Source organism: Protopterus annectens, chromosome 12.part0 (genome assembly GCF_019279795.1).
Source record: "Protopterus annectens isolate FY-2018-M chromosome 12.part0, PAN1.0, whole genome shotgun sequence".
In the NCBI taxonomy this organism is placed as follows: Eukaryota; Metazoa; Chordata; order Ceratodontiformes; family Protopteridae; genus Protopterus; species Protopterus annectens.
Window position 1 is genome coordinate 278414871 of NC_056746.1, and position 19513 is coordinate 278434383.

Here is a 19513-nt window from a genome sequence, read left to right on the forward strand (position 1 = left end):
CTAGATACAAAATTCATAAAAAAGTTTAAGTATACCTGAAGTATCAAAGATTTGGCACTTGACACACCACATTTATCTCTAAGCTAAATACGAAAGGTACTATTCCATGTTACAATTGTGTTTATTGTAATGAAGTGAATGTGAGTACTACTTTTATACACCCTAAACAAACATTCATTTTCACCACCTTTGCTACATGTTCTACACATAACATTGTTTATCTTGCTAATTTTGTAAATGTGAAAATTTTACATTGGTAAGGCCAACCAAAAATTAAAAGAAAGGATAGGGTCCCATTTATCTGAAAAAAGAAGAGGAATTGATTATAACACCCTAGGTAGACATATTACTTCTGGGGGAAAGAACCATAAGTTTAAGTTTAGAGTCATTCAAAGGGTATACACTACTATAAGAGGGGGTGATCTGATTACTTAAACAGAAATAGCTGAAATAGCTGAATATAGATGGATTAATTTTTAGGGCAGATATGCCACCAGTACCTAATGTTAAGTACAGTATTAAACCCATTTTGAAACTTAAGAAGGAGTATTTATGATTTTTATATTTTTTGTGAGTGTTTTTTATGTAATTATTTCTTTGCTGGGCAGTTGATAATGTTTTAAGTATAGCATTTCTAGTGTTTTTAAATTGTTTAATTGTCATGTGACTTTTATAACGTTTCTGATATGCTGGCGTTTAATATAAATTAAGTTGTGGTGGAAGAGCTAAAAATGTTGTCTTTAACATGAAAGCTTTGCTGTCTTAAGTTGCATTTTATCTGCTTCTTTTAATAAATCTGTTCAGACAGTTCAGACAGTGTATGAGCCGCGGTGGTGCAGCGGTAGCATTGCCGCCTCACAGCAAGAGGTTCTCCCATTCGATTCTCAGCTGGAGCGCCTTCTGTGTGGAGTCTGCATGTCCTCCCCATGGTCAAGTGGCATTCTAAAGACATGCGTGAATGGGCGTGCCTTTGTTGAAGGTTGGGCGTCGAGCTGGCACCTCAGCACCGTAAAAATCTACTGCCATCAGCGGACCGGAGTTCCGCTGTGGCGACCCCTAACCGGGAAAAGCTGAAACAAGAAGAAGAAGACAGTTGAGTCCCTGCTTCTGTTTTTCAGGATTTTATACCTGAACGATCCGCCACTGAATGCCATGGCTCATTCAGGCCAAGTGTTAAAATGCCAAAACAGTAACACTTCAATTTGCAGAAAGTTAACATTTATTATACCATTATGTCACATATCATTATCGTTGATACAGAAACATTCATACAAAATAGGAGGCAAATCCTGCACATCTTGAAGGGAAGAAAGCCCCTTATCTTTGTACCCCTTGCTGCCATTTAGAGATGCTACTTTCAAAGTTTTAGTTTAGTTGTGTTTTTAGTGATGGCTAGTGCAGGCTTTGTCTCTGATGTTTGAACATTTTTTTTCATTTATTTATTTATTTATTTGTTGACTTGCTAGGACAGCATGAATTTTCTACTGCTGCTGTCATTTATACATTTTAATTTCCTGCTTCCTGGAGTGTATAGATTGATCCTCATGGATCTTTTTCACAGTCATTCTAGGAGCGTTGTCTGATATGAATTTAATGTTATGCACTTAATATGTATTTCTCTGGAAAAAAAATAAGTTGAATGCAATAGCAAAAAATGTACATTTGACAAGAACAGACTGTCATCTAGGAACTACCGATGCTTTCATTTTTTTGTGTTTCATATTTATAGTTCATATGATATACAATGAACTATTGAGTATCAATGTGCCTTAACATGAAAATGTTATATAAGAAGCTGCGAGCTACCAAAATATTACATGTAGGGTAATAAAAAAGCTATCAAAACATATAGTTTGCAGTTATAGCATCAGACATAAAACATTATGAATTTGTTTTGGGTATAATAAAACTGAGACTGACAATGTATTTTAAAATGCTGAACATAAAAACAGCATGAAAAGTGAACATTTTCTTTTTGAAGTTCAAGATGAGGATAGAGGTATAAGCCACAGAAATTTTATAGGTGATATATCACCCTGAAATTTCAGAGGAATGTGTCAGGCCTTTCTGTGAATATAGCCCTTTCAAGGCAGGAAGTAAATGTAGCCACAATTCAGTATTAGAGACACAGACTTCTTGAAATGGTTAACAGATAGGGGTTAAAAAAGAAAAGCAAAGTGGAAACAGTTTAAAAACTCTGGTGAATATGTTAAAATTCAGAACTAATTCAGCTTATTGTGCAGTAAAATATAATAATATAAAACATTATCTAACCCTTGCATAAATTATTAAAAAAAGTCAGCCTACCAAAACAAATAGCATCAGCACACAGTGAAGAAGCAGGAAACACCACTAAGGTAATGAGATTAAACTACTGAAAAGTATGTAAAGCCAAAGATAATTGCTGAAAATTTCAGAGACAAAAACGTTGTGAACTAGAAATGAAGTACCATAATTGGTAATAACTCACTAAAGCACTACTAAACAAAAAAGATTGTTAGTCAAATTCAGTCTGGTCAAGTCTGTATTTCACCTACAGCTTCTGAGCTGGCTATAATAGGGTTCAGAAGTGTAACCCTTACATGTGCCTGCCTCAAAAGAAAATGGTGATGATGAGGAGGAGGAAGAGGATGGTAATGACAACTAAAACAAAGTTAATAATAACTATAATAATACATACAATAATAACAAAAACAATATCCTCATCCTTCATCCACTGTACTTCTCTATGATCCTCTACCCAAAATTAGACATCCTTAGGGTGATACTGAGTGACTCCCAAACTCTTGGAGTAGACAGCCACTCTTCCACTTAGCTTTTGCCCCATAAGGGGAACAGATGGATGCAGTCAGTTGAGTGGTTAGATCATTGTCAGGCACTGGCAGAAGGGGCTAGGAAACAGCAAGATTCTCTCAGTCCATGGTTAGAGTGTGCATGTGGAAGGGGGTTCTGTAAAGAGATAAAAATGCAAGGGAGTGGATGGAAGGGTCTGTGACAGTAACAGTGGTCTGTTCTCGCATAACAACAAAAATATTTAAAACCTGGGCTTTCCAAGATGACTGCACAGTGATCAACAGCTTAATTTCAGTTCTCCCAGGGTGAAAAAAAGACACTGATAGATGAGGGCCAGTAATTCTGCCTATCTTAATGAAATGCAGTTACTGGCTAGTAAGTACACTGCCTAAATGCCAGCAAAAAAAAAAAAACTTACAGAGCCTGAAAGAAAATCAACTAGAAAAGGTGACGAGAAACTGACCGATAAGAATCCTGGAGTTTTTAAGCAAAAAGCAGTTCAAGTTCCAGCTTTGGAACAAGAGATGGCTTCCAGTAATTTAGAGGAAAAATACGTCAAATGTGCTCAGAGTTGATTAAAATAAATGAAACACTGAAGGATTATATCAGCTCAAATGACAAAAATGCTAAAAAAAAAAATGGTACAAGTTTTAAACAGTTATTCAGATGAAGTAATAATACTGTAAAAATCATAGGCTGAAATGAATAAAAGTCTGTCTGAACATAAGACTGCTCAAAAACATCCATTTCAAAAATAGTAGAGTTAAAGTCAGAGCTCATATACAAAACCTGAGGATTTTTTTTTGCTGTACCAGAGAAACTGGAAGGAACAGACAGTACTGATTTTTATGAAAGCACAAACAAGTAACTGGACTGATATTCTGCAGCAGGATTTGTTAATTGAAAGGACACACTCTGTGTATGCTCCAAACCTGGCCATGAGAAGCAGCCAAGACATGTATTAATAAAGATGTAATCATACCAGTAGGAAGAGTTGATCCTGACAAGAACTGTGGCAGAAGGGAAAATATTAAAAATTGAAGACAGTAGAGTGTTTGTGGAAAATGATTATTCATAGTACACTAGGTAGAAGAAAAGCAAATTTATTCTGGTAATCGGGGAATATCGAGAGGCAGGTTGAAGATTTATGCTGCTGTATCCAGCTGTGTTCAGAATATTTTTTTTCCTAGAGGATCAAAGTAATTTTTGATACAGGCAAGCTAAGGGGAAAATACAAAAGTTTGTCCAACAAGGGGTCAGCCATCAAAGAGAAGGTGACTCCACTGCTTATTCTTCTGATCATAAGGTGCATAGAGAGACTTTGCCAGTGAAACCTTTCCCCATGATCCAAAGGAAAATGTTTGAGAGACAGAAAAAGCACAGAAGTTGACTAGAAGAATCAGGAGTGCCTTGGAACTGAACCAGATTCCGGGGTTGGGAAATGGAGATGAATAGGAAGAGACCAGCAACACTGAAGTTAGTGAATAAATGTGAGACTGTAAAGCACCAATCACATTTGCAAAATATGACTTTATAAAAAAAGTGGCTGAGAAAGATTGGATTTTTGTTAACTTTGTTAAACTTGCTGGGGGGCTGAATAGGCATATTCCCCACTTCATGTCATTAATGTGTAGTAGGACACTAAAATGAAAAAAAAATTGAGGAAGAAAACGGAAAAAAGTAACTGTAATGAATATCATTTTTATTTGTAGCAGTACTGGTATAAAACATTTTATGATATAAAAGTGTATGTTATATAGTAAAGTATTTTCAGGGAATGTTGTATGTGATAAACATCTAAAGTAAACATATGTTTTTTTTTTCTCTCCCTTTTTTAGTTTTAAGAACTATAGGCATTACAGGGTAACAAGACAAGAAATGCTGGATAAAAGCACATTTAAGTCAATAGGTTATAATCTTGGACTGTTGGGGTGGGGGATGGGGTGTAAAAGTGCACTAATTATAGGTTCACTATCAATATGTCGAAGGTCTGAATAATTTTCTGACCCACATATCGAAAGTAAACCTCGAAATTCAAAATATAGAACAAGTTATAATTTTGAATCAGCTAATCGAATTCAGCTGATTCGACATTGTTTTCAAATCATCAATTGATATTGGGTATAGCAGTTCACGTTACGTGACCTCCTGTACCTAACTTCATGTTTTTGGGGGGCAAGCCCCCCTGCACCCCCTACACCCCCTGCTAACTATGTATTCCAATTCTGAGATCGCACTACAGTGAGGAAAGGGATGAATTTCCCTAACCGCACTGTATTGCAATCTCTGTACAATTCTTTGAGTTTATATTAGCGAATGCACACTACATTCGCTAATATAAACTTTCGAACATTCAGATGTACACCCAGATGAAACTTTGAACATCTGTAGTTCGAAGATTTCATATGGGTACATCTCAACTTGACATTTTAATAATAAACCCACATTATAATATATGTAAATTGACATGTTTTCTTTTAATTTTGTATAGGTGACTGTCTGGATTAATGCCCTTGGTTTAATCTAATGACAGTTTGTTTGTTTTTTTATGAATGCAAGTGGCTTTTAAAAAATGAGAGACACAATGTAGTAAATACTTTTCAAGCAAATGATCAGTGCCAGTTAAGAAATCTGGAGTGGGGGGAAGCTTTACATTTTGTTCTTGCTTTTCTGTTTCCTTGGAAACAAGCTGACTAATGGACAAGGCAGTAAACTGAGAAGTCTGGTTTTCTGCTGAGAGAATCATAACATTAAAAGGTACAAGAACAATCAGTTGAGTAAAAAAATAATTTTGAAATGATTGGAAATGAATAAAAGTTATCAATTTCTCTGGTAACTTAAATACTTTAATACATTTACAGCAGTGTGGAATTTTGTTTTATTTAAAGATAGCCAGTGCATTTTTTCTTAAGAATCAAAGCTAACACTTTCTAAACAGATATTAATTAGTATAAGTAGGAGTGCAGGCAGTAATGTGCATCTTAGTATGGATAACTTTAATTTTAGGTTTAGATTTTGCCTGTGTGTGCTGCTGTTGATTTGGGACAATTGTTCCTGTTAGGAGGATTAAACTTCAAACTTCATTATTTGAAAATGTACATAGTTTTTTTGTATTTGATTTCAGTTAATAGGTTATGGGTGAGTTCTGGGGTCTGTTTTTTTTTTTTTTTTTTTTTTTTTTTTTGAGGGTTCTCATTAAAAAAGCCTTGTAAAATGTGATATAGCTTCAACTAGAGATGGCAAGAAACAACTGTATAAAAGATCAACCTGCCAAACATTAGTGGGTGCATGTAACACAAAAGCTGGAAATATCACTTAAAAAGTGGTCATATGTAATAGATGGGAATACTAACTTCTTATCATAATAGCTACACTGTACATATTATTTTGGAACATGAATGGCCTCATAGGAATAGACAAAAAGAAAAGAGTACTGAATTGTATGAAGTACTGAGTTATATGAAGAAATACAGAGTACAAATAGCAATGTTATAGGATACACACTTGGAAAAAATGACCATGTGAATTTGATAAAGAAAAGATTTCAAGAAAGATATTCATCAGAGTATCAGGGACAAGAGAAAGGAGGGGTACTTATACTAATTGCTAGAGGAGTGCCATTATTTATAGAAAAAGGGGGAAAGATAGTAATGGTAGATTTGTAGTAGTAAAGGGCTACTGACAAGGGAGGAGGATTATGATGGCATGTATTTATATTCAGCTAAAAACTTCTGTTAGGGAGATTAAGATTTGTTTTCCAGAAATAGTCAGCTTTCAGCAAAGTATATTACTTATAGGTGGGAACTGGAACTTAATTTGCAACAGTGAGGATATATATGGGAGACCTAGCAGGTAAAATGCAACAAAAGAGGATAGATTTCTGAAGAAACTTATGAAAATAATTGGTATGGAAGACATGAATTCAGTAGCAGAAACTTGTAGAGAATTTATATATTATTCCCCAAGGTACAATCACTGGGGTAGACAGGAACATCACAGGGACATGTACATTTAACTGAAAGGTTCAACAGACATCCAGTAACTATTTCAGATCATGCCCCAATAACTAAGATAAAAATGCAGGGTAATGAATTATAAATGAGACACTGCACTTCCCCATTGTTAAAAAGATAAGACTATAAGGAATGGGCAGAGGAAAGCATTCAAACGTTATGAAAGAAGATAGAAATTTCTTCAGAAGTTATACCTAGTGAGTGGGCTAAATGAACGTGGAGTTTAAAAATAGGGTAGAAATAAAAGAAAAAGAGCTATGGTTAAGAAGTAACAAGAATTATTTTGAAGGGCTTACAAAGGTTAAAGTAGTACAGGGTAAAGGGGATCTCACATTACAAAAAGAGGTGCAAATTCAGAGTGCTAAAGAGAAAATAATGGAGTATCTGGATAATATACATGAGTTTAGAAAAAGTGCTGTTAAGCAATTTATTTTATAACTCCAGTGCACAAAGTCTTTCAGCGCAATGACTTGTGCAACAGAAGGTAGAAAGGGTTGTTGCTAAACTTAGAGAGCCTATAACAAAGAAAAATAACCAGAGATTCTGTTGAGTCATTAGAGATGTTTTGGAAATTGTATGAACATTTGTGTAAACCAGAGGAATGTGGACACTGAAAAAAGGCACAAATGGAAATAATTATGAAAGATTTAGGTATGCCAAGGTTAGAAGTAGATGTGGCTTAACAATTAACAGATATGATAGGTGGAGATGGGATGAAAATGGTGAGGTATAATCAATTTGCAAGAAAGTCTCCAGGAATAGATGGTATTCTTATGGAAGTTTGGAAACTAGGAGGGAAAAAAGTGACAAAGATCTGGAAGGTTTTGTTTAATAGTATTTTAAAAAGAGGGGAAGTACTAACATCCTGGAAATGGGCGTAACTATAGAAATAATTTTTTTGAGCTGAAATATAGGATCTGACTTGCCTAGAAGTAGTACAGGCTTGTTAAGTTAAATTCTGGTGGCTGCCAAAAAAAAGCTATTGCTAAACATTGGAAATCAAAGTCTAAACCAACTGTATTTGAAGTAATAAATATTGTAACAGAAACAAAAGAACTGGAAGATGCATCATTAGAAAAGTTTAGGAGCATATTACATAGAAAAACTGGAAATTATGGGTACAATACATGCAGAATAATGTTTATGGAGGAAGAGTGAAGTTTAGGGGAAGGCAGGAATTGATCAATGTATGTAATATTGGATTGATGATACTTGCATAAAAGAATATATGTGATATAGAATGTTTGTAACTGAACATGTTAACATGGTTTGTTTTCTTTTATATAAATGTATGTTTGTGTTTTAAGTAATAATTCAGTAAAGTGTTGATAAAAAAATAATTAAAACCTCTACTTATTTACGTACAGCAGTGTTCCACCCTGCTTGAATTAAGCCCTATTTCTAGTAATGCTAAGAAGGGCTGCCCAATTCCCCAGTGTCAACATTCTCTGTACAGTTGCAGGAGGTGCAAAATTCCCATTTGCCTGTTCTGTAAAATAAATTGTAAAAAACTTTTTTATTTACTTTCCCCTGACATATAAAAATAGTATACCGTGAGTGCCACAGTCCCTTCTGACCATCCCACTGCAGTCTTAGCAAAACAAAGCCCGCCTCCCCCTTTAACTTTGCTGCTGTCTAGTACAAGTGCTTGTTGCAGCTCCCTGTGTTAATGTTGGTACTCATAATGTTGAGTGCTGACACAACAAAAAAAAAGACCAAATATGCAGGAGAGTGAATATCGAAAATTACTCTTCTCCTATTAACTTGTTTTTTGCAGGGGACAAGTCCCCATGCACCCCCAGTATAGTGGATAAGCCCCCGCACCTCCAATCTTATGTATATCAACTTTGAGACTGCCATACCTTAGAGAAAATGAAATATTCCAAGAAATGGCCATGTCAGACTTGGTATATGTAAGTCCATTTTTTTGGCCATTCAGTCTCTATATTTCGGGACTCGCTAAAGTGGGGCTTGCCTTTTCAAATGATTACCACTTGTTGCACAGTAGTGAAAGTAGCTCATTTCCATACTTAGCAGAATGGAAGCTCTTTTTACTGAATTCTTATTTATATCATCATGGATATGATTTTATTTTTCTAATGGCTGCTTAGTTATGTTCTCTTTGCCCACTAATTAAGCATTTGTGTTCTTCACAGTATTTTAACGTTATAACTGGGTGTTAGCTGCCTGGTAGACAACATGGTACTGTTACAGTACTGTTTTGGGATGCATAGAATTTGAAGAATTTGTTCTTGATGGGAGAAGAAAAAATATTTTTTCAAGTATTTTTATGCATTTGTCCATGTTGTACTTCTGTATGGCTTGCATATGTAATGTGTAACATTTCTTTAGATATAACAGGGGGTTCATATAAAAAAGATGCACAGGCACACACAGCATACTTAGCTCTGCACTGATATGCAGCAGTAAAGACACTAATTATAAGTAAAGATCAATGGGGCACCATGGAGCACACACCTCAGATGGGGTAGCTGTGTAGCACAGTACACATGTAGTGAGCTCAAGCTTTGTAGAGATACAGTTGTAGAGAAAAGAATATTATACAACGACCTCCCATTAATATTCCAAAACGGGCACGCTGATTGGTCAGCATGCATGTTGTAAATCAGAGTTATAGTAATGGAAAAAGGTCCGGTCGCCTGAATTTTTTCCATTAGTATAACTCTTTTTTTACAGCAACGGAGAATGCAAGATCTCCGTTGCTGTTTAGACACTGTCTCGCTATGTTAAAAGAGTTTAACATAGCGAGTCAGCTTTAAAAAAAGTAACGGAGATCTTCCTATCTCCGTTGCTTTTTTAAAAGTGTCTCGCTATGTTAAATGGGTTTAGCATAGCAAGACAGCTTTAAAAAAAGCAACAGAGATTCTCCATTGCTTTTTGTAAAGCTGTCTCGCTATGTTAAACTCATTTAACATAGCAAGACATTTTGTAAAAAGCAACGGAGATCTTGCTTTCTCCGTGGCTTTTTTCAAAACTATCTTGCTATGTTAAGTGGGTTTAACATAGTGAGACAGCTTTAAAAAAGCAACAGAGATTCACCGTTGCTTTTTTTAAACCTGTCTCGCTATGTTAAACTCCTTTAACATAGCGAGACAGTTTGTAAAAAGCAACTGAAATCTTGCTTTCTCTGTTGCTTTTGCCCACAGCTCTTGATGTACTGCGTAAGCATATGCATACGCAGTATATCAGAACTACCGCAGAATACCAAACAGCTGTGGAAGGGCAGCAAGGAGGCATTATACAATGCCATTATTTAAGAAAAGTATTTTTTTTCTTAAATAATGTCATTGTATAATAGCAATAACCCACTTCTGGGTGTGGGTAATGCTGGATTTACCCATGGTTGTCTTTGTTTGGCCACTTTGGGCTTCGCCCTCATGACCAAACCACACCAACCATGGGTAAATCCAGCATTACCCACACTCAGGCGTGGGTTATTGCTATATTACATAATATGGATGGATGTGTCTATGTTAGATGATTGACTTTTCAGAAACTAGAAAAAAACTAAATGTTGAAGAGACCATAAGATCGAGTTTCCAAAAACTCGAACATCAAAAAAAAAAAACTCTACTTTTTTTTTTTTTTACATGTCAGGGGCTGAGCTCCCACATCCCCTACAAATATATATATATATATATATATATATATATATATATATATATATATATATACCAACTCTGAGATCACACTACAGTGAGGAAAAGGGTAAATTTCCTGATCCTTACTGTACCGTAATCTCCATTCAAAAGCTTTAAGTTTTGAAAAACTCGATCATATGGTCTTGACCATATGGAGTTCGAGTTTCTGAAAACTCAATCAAACTGATAGGGACCCAGATGGTTATATGTGTCATTTGTGTAATGCATGCCCCATTGGGCAGTCCTCACAATAACAAGCTGTATGTGTAAATATCTAGCACTTTGCATTATGTGACACAGCAATGCCCCCAGCAGCAACGACCAACAGTCTGTGCATGCAGCTGTATCAGAATGGCACCTACAATATGTTAAGAGGAGTGGACCCCATAAATGGATACCTTTATGATGCATAGAATAGGCAAAAAATGTGTGTATAGGAAAGCAATTAGTGTAAGTAGGAGCACAGGTTGTAACATGCGTCTTAGCATGGGTAACCTTAATTTTAGGTTAGGTTTTGCCTGTGTGAGCAGTTGTTGATTTGGGACAATTTTTCCTATCAGGAGGATTAAACTTCATTATTTGAAGGAGCACACAGAAGTAAAATACACAAAAGTGATCAAGCTTGTGGACAGACGGGGTAACTTTTTTATGGGATCTGTCTATGGATATAGCCCCTTTCTGTTTTATGGAGATGGACATGAGGAGGAAGGCTGACAGAAAAAACATGGGAAGGAAAGAAGGAGAATGTGAGTGTGCTAAGACAAAGAGGCAAACACATAACAGAACAGACTAATAACTAATAAAACAAAACATATAACAAAAATAAAAATTCAGAAAAGATGGAGTAAAATGACTTTATTAATATTGCCACATGTATAGTACTAAGTGCTTTCATCCCCTTGTATTAGGGGATGAGAGCATTTAGCACTGTACATAACAGAACAGACAAACAGATGTGGATGTGCACATACTGATAGGATGGACAGAGAGACACAGAGTGTGGATAAGCAGAGTTGGTGAAGTTTGGACAGAGTACAGGGTATGGATCTATGCACAATAAGAAAGGAGAACACCAGGCTGCGTATAGGATTAGTTATGGGAGGCATCTAAGCACCCACTCATATCTGAGGGGAAGAGCCAAGTTGACCCATTGTAAGCAGATGGATCAGCGTGGCTGGTTGTATGGGGATGTCCCTCTTTTGATGGCCTAATTGTTAGGACCAATTGGGTGTGTGATTCAGATTTCCTTTCTGGGATGGAGCCAAGCCAAGTTTCCAGTTCCCTCTCAGCCACAGAATCCAGTACTTGCTGTAGCTGTAGTTTTGCCACTGTAGGCAATTGTACCTGGCTACCTGACTGAGAGAGATCTCTACCACCCTGTAGTGAGGCAATCCCAATCCTCTCATACTCACCCTGCTACAGGCTCATTAAGGGCAAGCTGTGGTTGGAGTTCCTGCTTTACCTCTTCTTCTGGACTTGCAGAGTTGAAATGAAATGGAAAGGGCATTGGTATCATAAGTACATTAGTTTCACAGGCATCGGCAGGTATGCACAGTCTATGCAGCTGTCTGCATTTCTTTTTTTCAGAAAAGAGGCACCAGAATCCTGACTTCAGTGTAATTGTGTCTGTGAGTAGGTGTGCTTGAGTGTGTATGTGTGAGTCAGATGAGTGCATATGTACAAGTCAAAGTATTTGTCTTTGTGCAAGCATGTGCTTGTGTGTGTGTGTGTGTGTGTGTGTGTGTGTGTGTGTGTGTGTGTGTGTGTGTGTGTGTGTGTGTGTGTATTTGTGTGTATGCACCCTTTTGTTTTGCACCCTGCAGAAAGCATACCTCACAACTATCCCTGATTTTGCAGAACATCCATGATTTGTTCCTCATATTTGTGTCCTGTTCCTAATAAAATTTTGACTTTCTGGTAAATCAGTAAGGATTACAAATAACTCAGTAAGGCCAGACATTACAGTTTCATAACTTTTATTGTTCAGAAGATGTTTGCTGATACAAAACCTGTTGTTCTATTATTTTTTTTAAGTGAATAAGAGTAATATTTAAGAATAGCCCCCCCCCCCCACACACACACACACACACACCATTATTTTTTGCCATATCCAGAATTCTTGAACAGATAAGTTGAAAAGTATGCAGGGTGAAGTACCTTTCAACTGCCCCTCATTTTACCTCTTATTTTTTTGCTCTGTCTCTGATTTTCTGGTGAATTATTGAGGATTACAGACAAGTCAATGTTGCTAGACATTAGAGTTTCCTATTTCTTACTGTTCTGAAAATAAATAGCAGTGCAAAACCTGATGTTCTATCAACTTTTTAAAAGAATTAGGGTAATATTTCCAAAGTGTCCCTGATTTTGTCCCGCCATTTTCTTTGGCTATGTCCAGAATTCTTGAAAGAAGTTGAGAGGCATGCAAGGAACAGCCCCATGTTATTCATGATAACTGCAAAATTAAAAAAAAGGCACATGGATTCTGCTGTGAGCAGTGTCTATTGTTACTACTGCCAAAAGATTTGTCTGACATTCTGCCACAATTAAAAGAAAATAAATTAATAAATAAAAACACATGCATACAAATGGCAAACGTCTCTGAAGATCTACAGCTCTACAATTCCCAGCAGTTCCTATTCAAAAGATTATTTCACCAGAGATCAGTTGTTAAGGGCAGCCAATCACAGACACTTAGACTGCATAGTAATAGGACATGGTGTCATATGACAAAAAGAAAATGAAATTGCTGGCCACTGCACTCATTTATTTATTTGGAGATTCATCGAGTATATACAGCAGAATTAGTCCATGTCAATATCTGTGCTCATAGAGCACCTCCTGCCTCCAGGAAGGAAAAACAAGTCAGAACAAGGATAAATTTATAGACACTCATGTGTCATCAAAGTTTGTCTTAAAGCAAATGTGGGCATCACTTTGTTTTTTATGTACCTTATACTGGAGATGAGGGAAGCACTAAGTTACACATGGGGAAACACTAAGTTATACATTTGTCCCTCCATGATTATTATTTGTTTGTTGATAAGAGATTCAAGCCTTTAGTTTAAGTGTCTGTGGAACCTTTTATTTTGTGGAGGTGTGAGGGATCACAGGGGCTGAGTTATTAATAACACAGCTTGCCAGACATAAATCACCACACTGGAATCTATATGAGACAAACTATAAGGATAGGGTTTCAAGCCTGTCTTGGTAAATAAGACCTTTAGTCTGGTGATCTTTTTAGTTAGGGTCCTCTGAGGTCTTTGTAGCTGTGTGATGTATTTAGATAAATGTTACAAAAAAGGCTGTTATATATTCTGTAATTGGTCTGAACTTCTTTTGACTTGAATGAGATACCTTTCCTTATTAACAGGGCTAGACAGAAGGAATTCCTGACTGCTGCTGCTGCATGGGGGTGTTAAGGAGTTATTTATAAGAGTGTTGAGATCTCTGAAGACCAAGGAGTGGGGTACCATACTGACTACTGCTGTTGCATGGGGGTGGTAAGCAGTTATTTATAAGGGTGTTGAGATCTCTGAAGACCAAGGAATGGGGTGCCATACTGACTACTGCTGCTGCATGGGGTGGTAAGGAGTTATTTATAAGGGTGTTGAGATCTATGAAGACCAAGGAATGGGGTGCCATACTGACTACTGCTGCTGCATGGGGGTGGTAAGGAGTTATTTATAAGGGTGTTGAGATCTATGAAGACCAGGGAATGGGGTGCCATCAATAATGTAATCTGTTCTCATGGTTTGTTTGCCAAAAGTAACAAGGTGACAATGCCATGTTTCTTTGCATTTAACATAAGCCCATTTCCTATTATACTATTGATATGTGTGGTTAACCCCTTAATGGTATCTGCTACCAAGTGAATGATTTCACCCAGCTTGTAGTCATTGGCAAATATAGATATTGATATGTCTGCATTAGTGGTTTGGAGATTCAACAAGTAGTTACTAAACAGAAGGGATGCTAGTACCAAGCCCTAAGGAATGCCTCTGCCTTTTTCCATTTTGAGGTTGCACCTTCTCCTTTAACTGCACAGGTACTATCCATCAGGCAGTTTGCTGTGTTATAACATAAGGGTTTATGTTTAGGCACTTAAGTTTATTTGAAATACCAGCACGGGGAACAATGTCAATATTCTTGGCTAGATGTAGTTACACTGTATGAACTATATTGATATCTACAGCTTCAGTGAATTTCACAAAGAAGTTTACAAAACCAAGTAGACATGATCTTTTTTGACAAAACCATATTGTTGTGGTTCTAGAGCTTTAATAGTTTTTGTACTAGAGTTTATGAAGTCAGATATAAATTAAAACATAACATAGTTTTGCAGATTACACTTATTAGGCTGATAGATCTATACTTCCTGAGAACTAAGGTGGGACCCCTTTATGGATGGGACAATGACAGCAATTTTCTATCATTCGGGACATACCCTGTGTCTGTGTATAAGTTAAGTAGTTTCAGGAGATATTCAGAAAGGGACTGTCTTGTGTTGTTGGTTAAACTTCCAGGTATGCTATCAAGGCCATCAGGGGTGGCATTTTAAGTTTTATTGAATGCAATTAAGACATGTTTCATAATAATCTTGCAGGGGGAACTCAAGAATTTTGAATTCAATAACTGTTTCTGACAGAGCTGTAGCTAGGTCAACTGGTATCCTACCTATCCTCTAACTAACCTTCCAACAGTGACTATGCAGGCAGACACATATTCACATACTCTTTCACACACACACACACACACACACACACACACACACACACACACACACACACACACACACACACACACACACACACACACACACACACACACACACACACACACACACACACACACACACACACACACACACACACACACACACACACACACATACACACACACACACACACACACACACACACACACACACGCAGACACACACACACACACACACACACACACACACACACACACACACTCACACATCTGAGACCACTTATCCTTCTGCGTACATTCACACATGCAGCCATACACACTGTGTACCACTACCTGTCACAAAATTCTGCAACACTTCCCTCTAATGTGATCTCATCTTACTGCAGGCATTTCTAGAGGTAAGTATGTGGTAAATAGCATAGGCTGCACCCCCCCCCCCCACAGAATGCCTCATGAGTATGTACCTTGGTCAAGGGGATGTCCCACCACAGTATTTCTGTGGACTGTGTAGAATCACTGTTGGGGGCCTGTCTCTGAATCAGAAAGGACTACCACCAGTGGGAAAACTGACATGTTAGGGCTTACTACTGGAAGTAGCTGTTTCTGAATCCCATGAAGTGTTTAGAATTACTTTTCTCAATGGCTGATTTACAAGTATAAAAAAATAATATCATACGGCTTTTACTCTTTTTGGTATCTGCTGATATTTTTAGTGAAAGGTGCAACAGACTTTTCTTTGTTTTGAACTCTGCTAATTAATATATAATAAATGTCCAGCTTTACATTAGAAAAAGACTGTCATATTTGAAAAAAAAAAAATTAAACCCGTTTTCTGTTTAGCTCTGGCAAAATATGTCAGGGTCATTTGGTAGTTAGACAATGCTTCACCAAACAAAAATAAGTGGGTAAACTATATGAACTTCATATATGTGCTCTGATGCAAGTGTTTAAGTATAAACAGGCAAAGGATAACTGCTCCATGAGTAACTGGATGCTGTCTGACCATTATAAAGTGTGCAGTATTGCTTTATACTACCCCACGTGTGTGGCCCTGGAATTTCTCTACTTATGGGTCTGAATTAATCTATTTACAATTTTATTATTTATTGTCACATTTTCTGGTACAAAAATAATTAATGCTGTTTCTTTTATTCTGTTCTTCCAGGAGAAAAGCCCTATGTTTGTCCATATGAAGGCTGCCATAAACGCTACTCCAATTCCAGTGACCGCTTCAAGCATACCCGTACTCACTATGTTGACAAACCCTACTACTGCAAGATGATGGGGTGCCACAAACGTTATACAGATCCCAGTTCTCTCCGCAAGCACATCAAGGCACATGGGCACTTTGTTTCCCAGGAGCAGCAGGAAGTATTGAGTGTACACCAGCCAGTTTCCAAGACCTCCATTACACCAGATGTGCCTTACATCAGTGGAACACAAATCATCCTTCCTAACCCGTCAGCCATCTTTGGAAACCATGCCTTGCAGGGATTGGGTACTTCATTGCCAATTCCAATAAGCCCAACCCCTTTGGACCTCAGTGCCCTCAGTGGTACTGGTATTAGTTCTGGTACCCTGGCAACTCTTCCGAATACCATGCTTTCTCTCAGTGGGACTCCTATCAATCTAACCAAAACACCATTGATGCCAACTCCATTTTCAACAGGAAGTCTTGGACTTCCTCTTCTTTCTTTGGTTCCTGGCTCCTGCAGCTCCCTGGAAAAACTGGAGGCAGATCGTACATCTCATGCAGGAATTAAGACCCAAGCAGGCAAAAATCAGGAGCAACTTGATCTTAGGAGTATATGTGAAAGAACTGAAAATCGCACGCGATCAACTGCAGATAGCATGTCCCTGCTTCCTGGGGCTGTCTTAGACCTTTCTACTGGGATAAACTCTCTGTGTGGATCTGATTTACTCCCACCTGGATGGGTGGTGATTCCTCCAGGGTCAGTGTTTCTAAAACCTGCTGTTGTCAATTGAATGCTGCTGCTGCAGGGGATTCCTGTTGGGAGTAGTTTTGCCCATTCATGGAGATAGGGCAGAATTTCCACTGGGAATACTTTTGCCCATTCACGAATACAGGGTGGGATTTCCACTGGGAACACTTTTCTCCATTCATGAAGACAGGGCTGAGCAATGGCTACCATGACAGTGGTCTTTTTCTTCACTTTATAGACTTTACACTTTGACGAAAAGGAGGACAGAGACATATTCTCTTGACAAACAAGCAAGCAATAAGTTCAGTGCAATCAGCAATCAAATCCCTTCTCTTCAAGTAAGTGCTGTCCTTTCCTTGTTGCACACACAGCACATTATTTCAGAGTCATTGCACCTTATTAGAGTGTCTACTCAACCTCAGAGACTTAGCCTAAGTGACATGAAAAGGCAATTTCCTTTCAGCAGATTAATAGAAGTACATGGCTGATTACTGTGGACTGACATCAGGATCTGTAAATGTAAAATAACTATTTAAAAAAAAAATGCAACATTGTCTTCTTCTGCCAGAGATATGCAAATCTTAGATAATTTTCAAAAACATTCAAACTGTGAGTGATCATACCTGATGGGCTAAGGACATAATTCTTTGTTAAACACAGTTTCAGTCATGCTTGCATCTAGGTTGTTAATTATGTGAAACAAAGTGGTGGTTTAGAGGGACTCCTTTGCAGATAGGTTACCATGGGTTTCGGTTTGTGGAATTTTTGAGATTTCACACTATGGGTCTATAAAGATGTGAATACCCACCCTTCTGCATTTATTGGGAAGTTCCGCACATGCATTCCATAAATATAGCCCTTTAGTCTGTAGCCATTTAGGTTTGAGGAAGCAGTGTCTGAATTGCACCATTCCAGTGGTGGCACTTTTCATGGTATTATATATGATACAGTGCATATTGTTGCACTATATTAGCTGTCTACAGGCATCATCTGGGCTGGGGGTATGAAGCTGAGAAAAAAGAAAACAATGTTACAGTAGCAACAACCCATTTTCTACGAAGGCACTTCACAGGCTAAGGATACATGTTGCTATTTTACTTCAGAGTGAGAACAACAGATACCCAATTCATGGTACCATATACACCTACTTAAGGAAATATTATTAAAAGAATGTCAGCTCTGATTTATTGGAAAACTGTCATAACCTGTTTCCCTATTTTAAAAATTAAGCAAGATATTCTGATAAAGTTTCATTAAGGAAGTCAGGTGTGGATACCTCAGCAATTCAAAGAGTTAACTTCTTTAGGCTGACAAAACATAACAGGGTGTTGTAACAGTAAGACAGCACAACCTTGGAAAGGGGCATTTCCTTTTCCTCAAGGACATATTATCTCAGTGTTATTATTAGTAAGGTGGCATTGAGGATAAAGCCTCCTACATGGAGGTATGGCTAGGTGTGTCCTGAAAAAAAAAAAGACATTTTTTTTTCTGTTGTAATGTTTCCAGGTTTCAACTTTTGATTTTCTGAACCAGACTCATTGGTATTTGCATTTTGTTCTAGTGGAGGCAGGCACTGTTTTCTGCCTGTATCCATAGTGACCTTCTTGCTCCTGTTATATCTATTTGATGGCTTGATGTCTGTAATCATTCAGTACAGTTCAAATGCTTGCAAAATTGAATTGTGTCCTACAGCTTTGAAAATGCATGCAGCTGCATTTTGTATCCAAAACTATATGGCTTCACCAACTCCCTGTGTTTTCCATGACAAAATAAAATAGTTTTTTTATCTCAGGCTATTACAGTAGCAATTAGGCTGCAAGAGGGTTATGTAACTTTTTATTGGCCTGTTGCATAGTCTCTTACTGCAGTTGTGAAGTCACATTTAAAGCAACTTTTTTTAAGCACTGACCTTCTTAACTTTAATTATTTATTGAGGTATATTTCTTTATATTAATATGCCTACTAAAAGACTGAAAAGACATCAGCCAACATTTAATTAATTGATAAAACCAAAAGAATGTCTGTTTTCCTGCACTTTCTCATATCCCATGAAATGAATCATTATGTTTCACAGGTCACTTAGCACTACCCAAAACAGCACTCCACACCCATATCCCCCTTACCCAACATCCCCCTCACATCTACCTATGGGAGATATCCATATCTGTATCTCTTTTACCCAACATCCTTAGACATCTACCCAAAACAGCACACCACACCTATAATTCCCCTTACCAAAATCCTCATACATCTAAGTATCCATAAACAGATATCTGAGTTACTATACATCTACCCAAAACACATATCCCATCCTATAACACATATTCCCATCCAAAAACATTTGAACCACTTCACCCTAAACACATACACACATGCAACCAGTGCATGC

At 37.4% G+C, this 19513-nt stretch overlaps 1 protein-coding gene across 2 annotated transcripts in view; it reads left to right on the plus strand.

The window, feature by feature from the left end:
* The window catches only part of GLIS2 (GLIS family zinc finger 2), a 681681-nt gene extending 662617 nt beyond the window's left edge, over positions 1-19064 (plus strand). For both annotated transcript variants that reach the window (XM_044089337.1, XM_044089338.1), the window contains one exon: positions 16347-19064. In XM_044089337.1, coding sequence (XP_043945272.1) covers positions 16347-17167 — 821 coding nt within the window. In that variant the 3' untranslated portion in view covers positions 17168-19064. The remainder of the gene's footprint in view (positions 1-16346) is intronic.
* Positions 19065-19513: the final 449 nt, after the last annotated feature.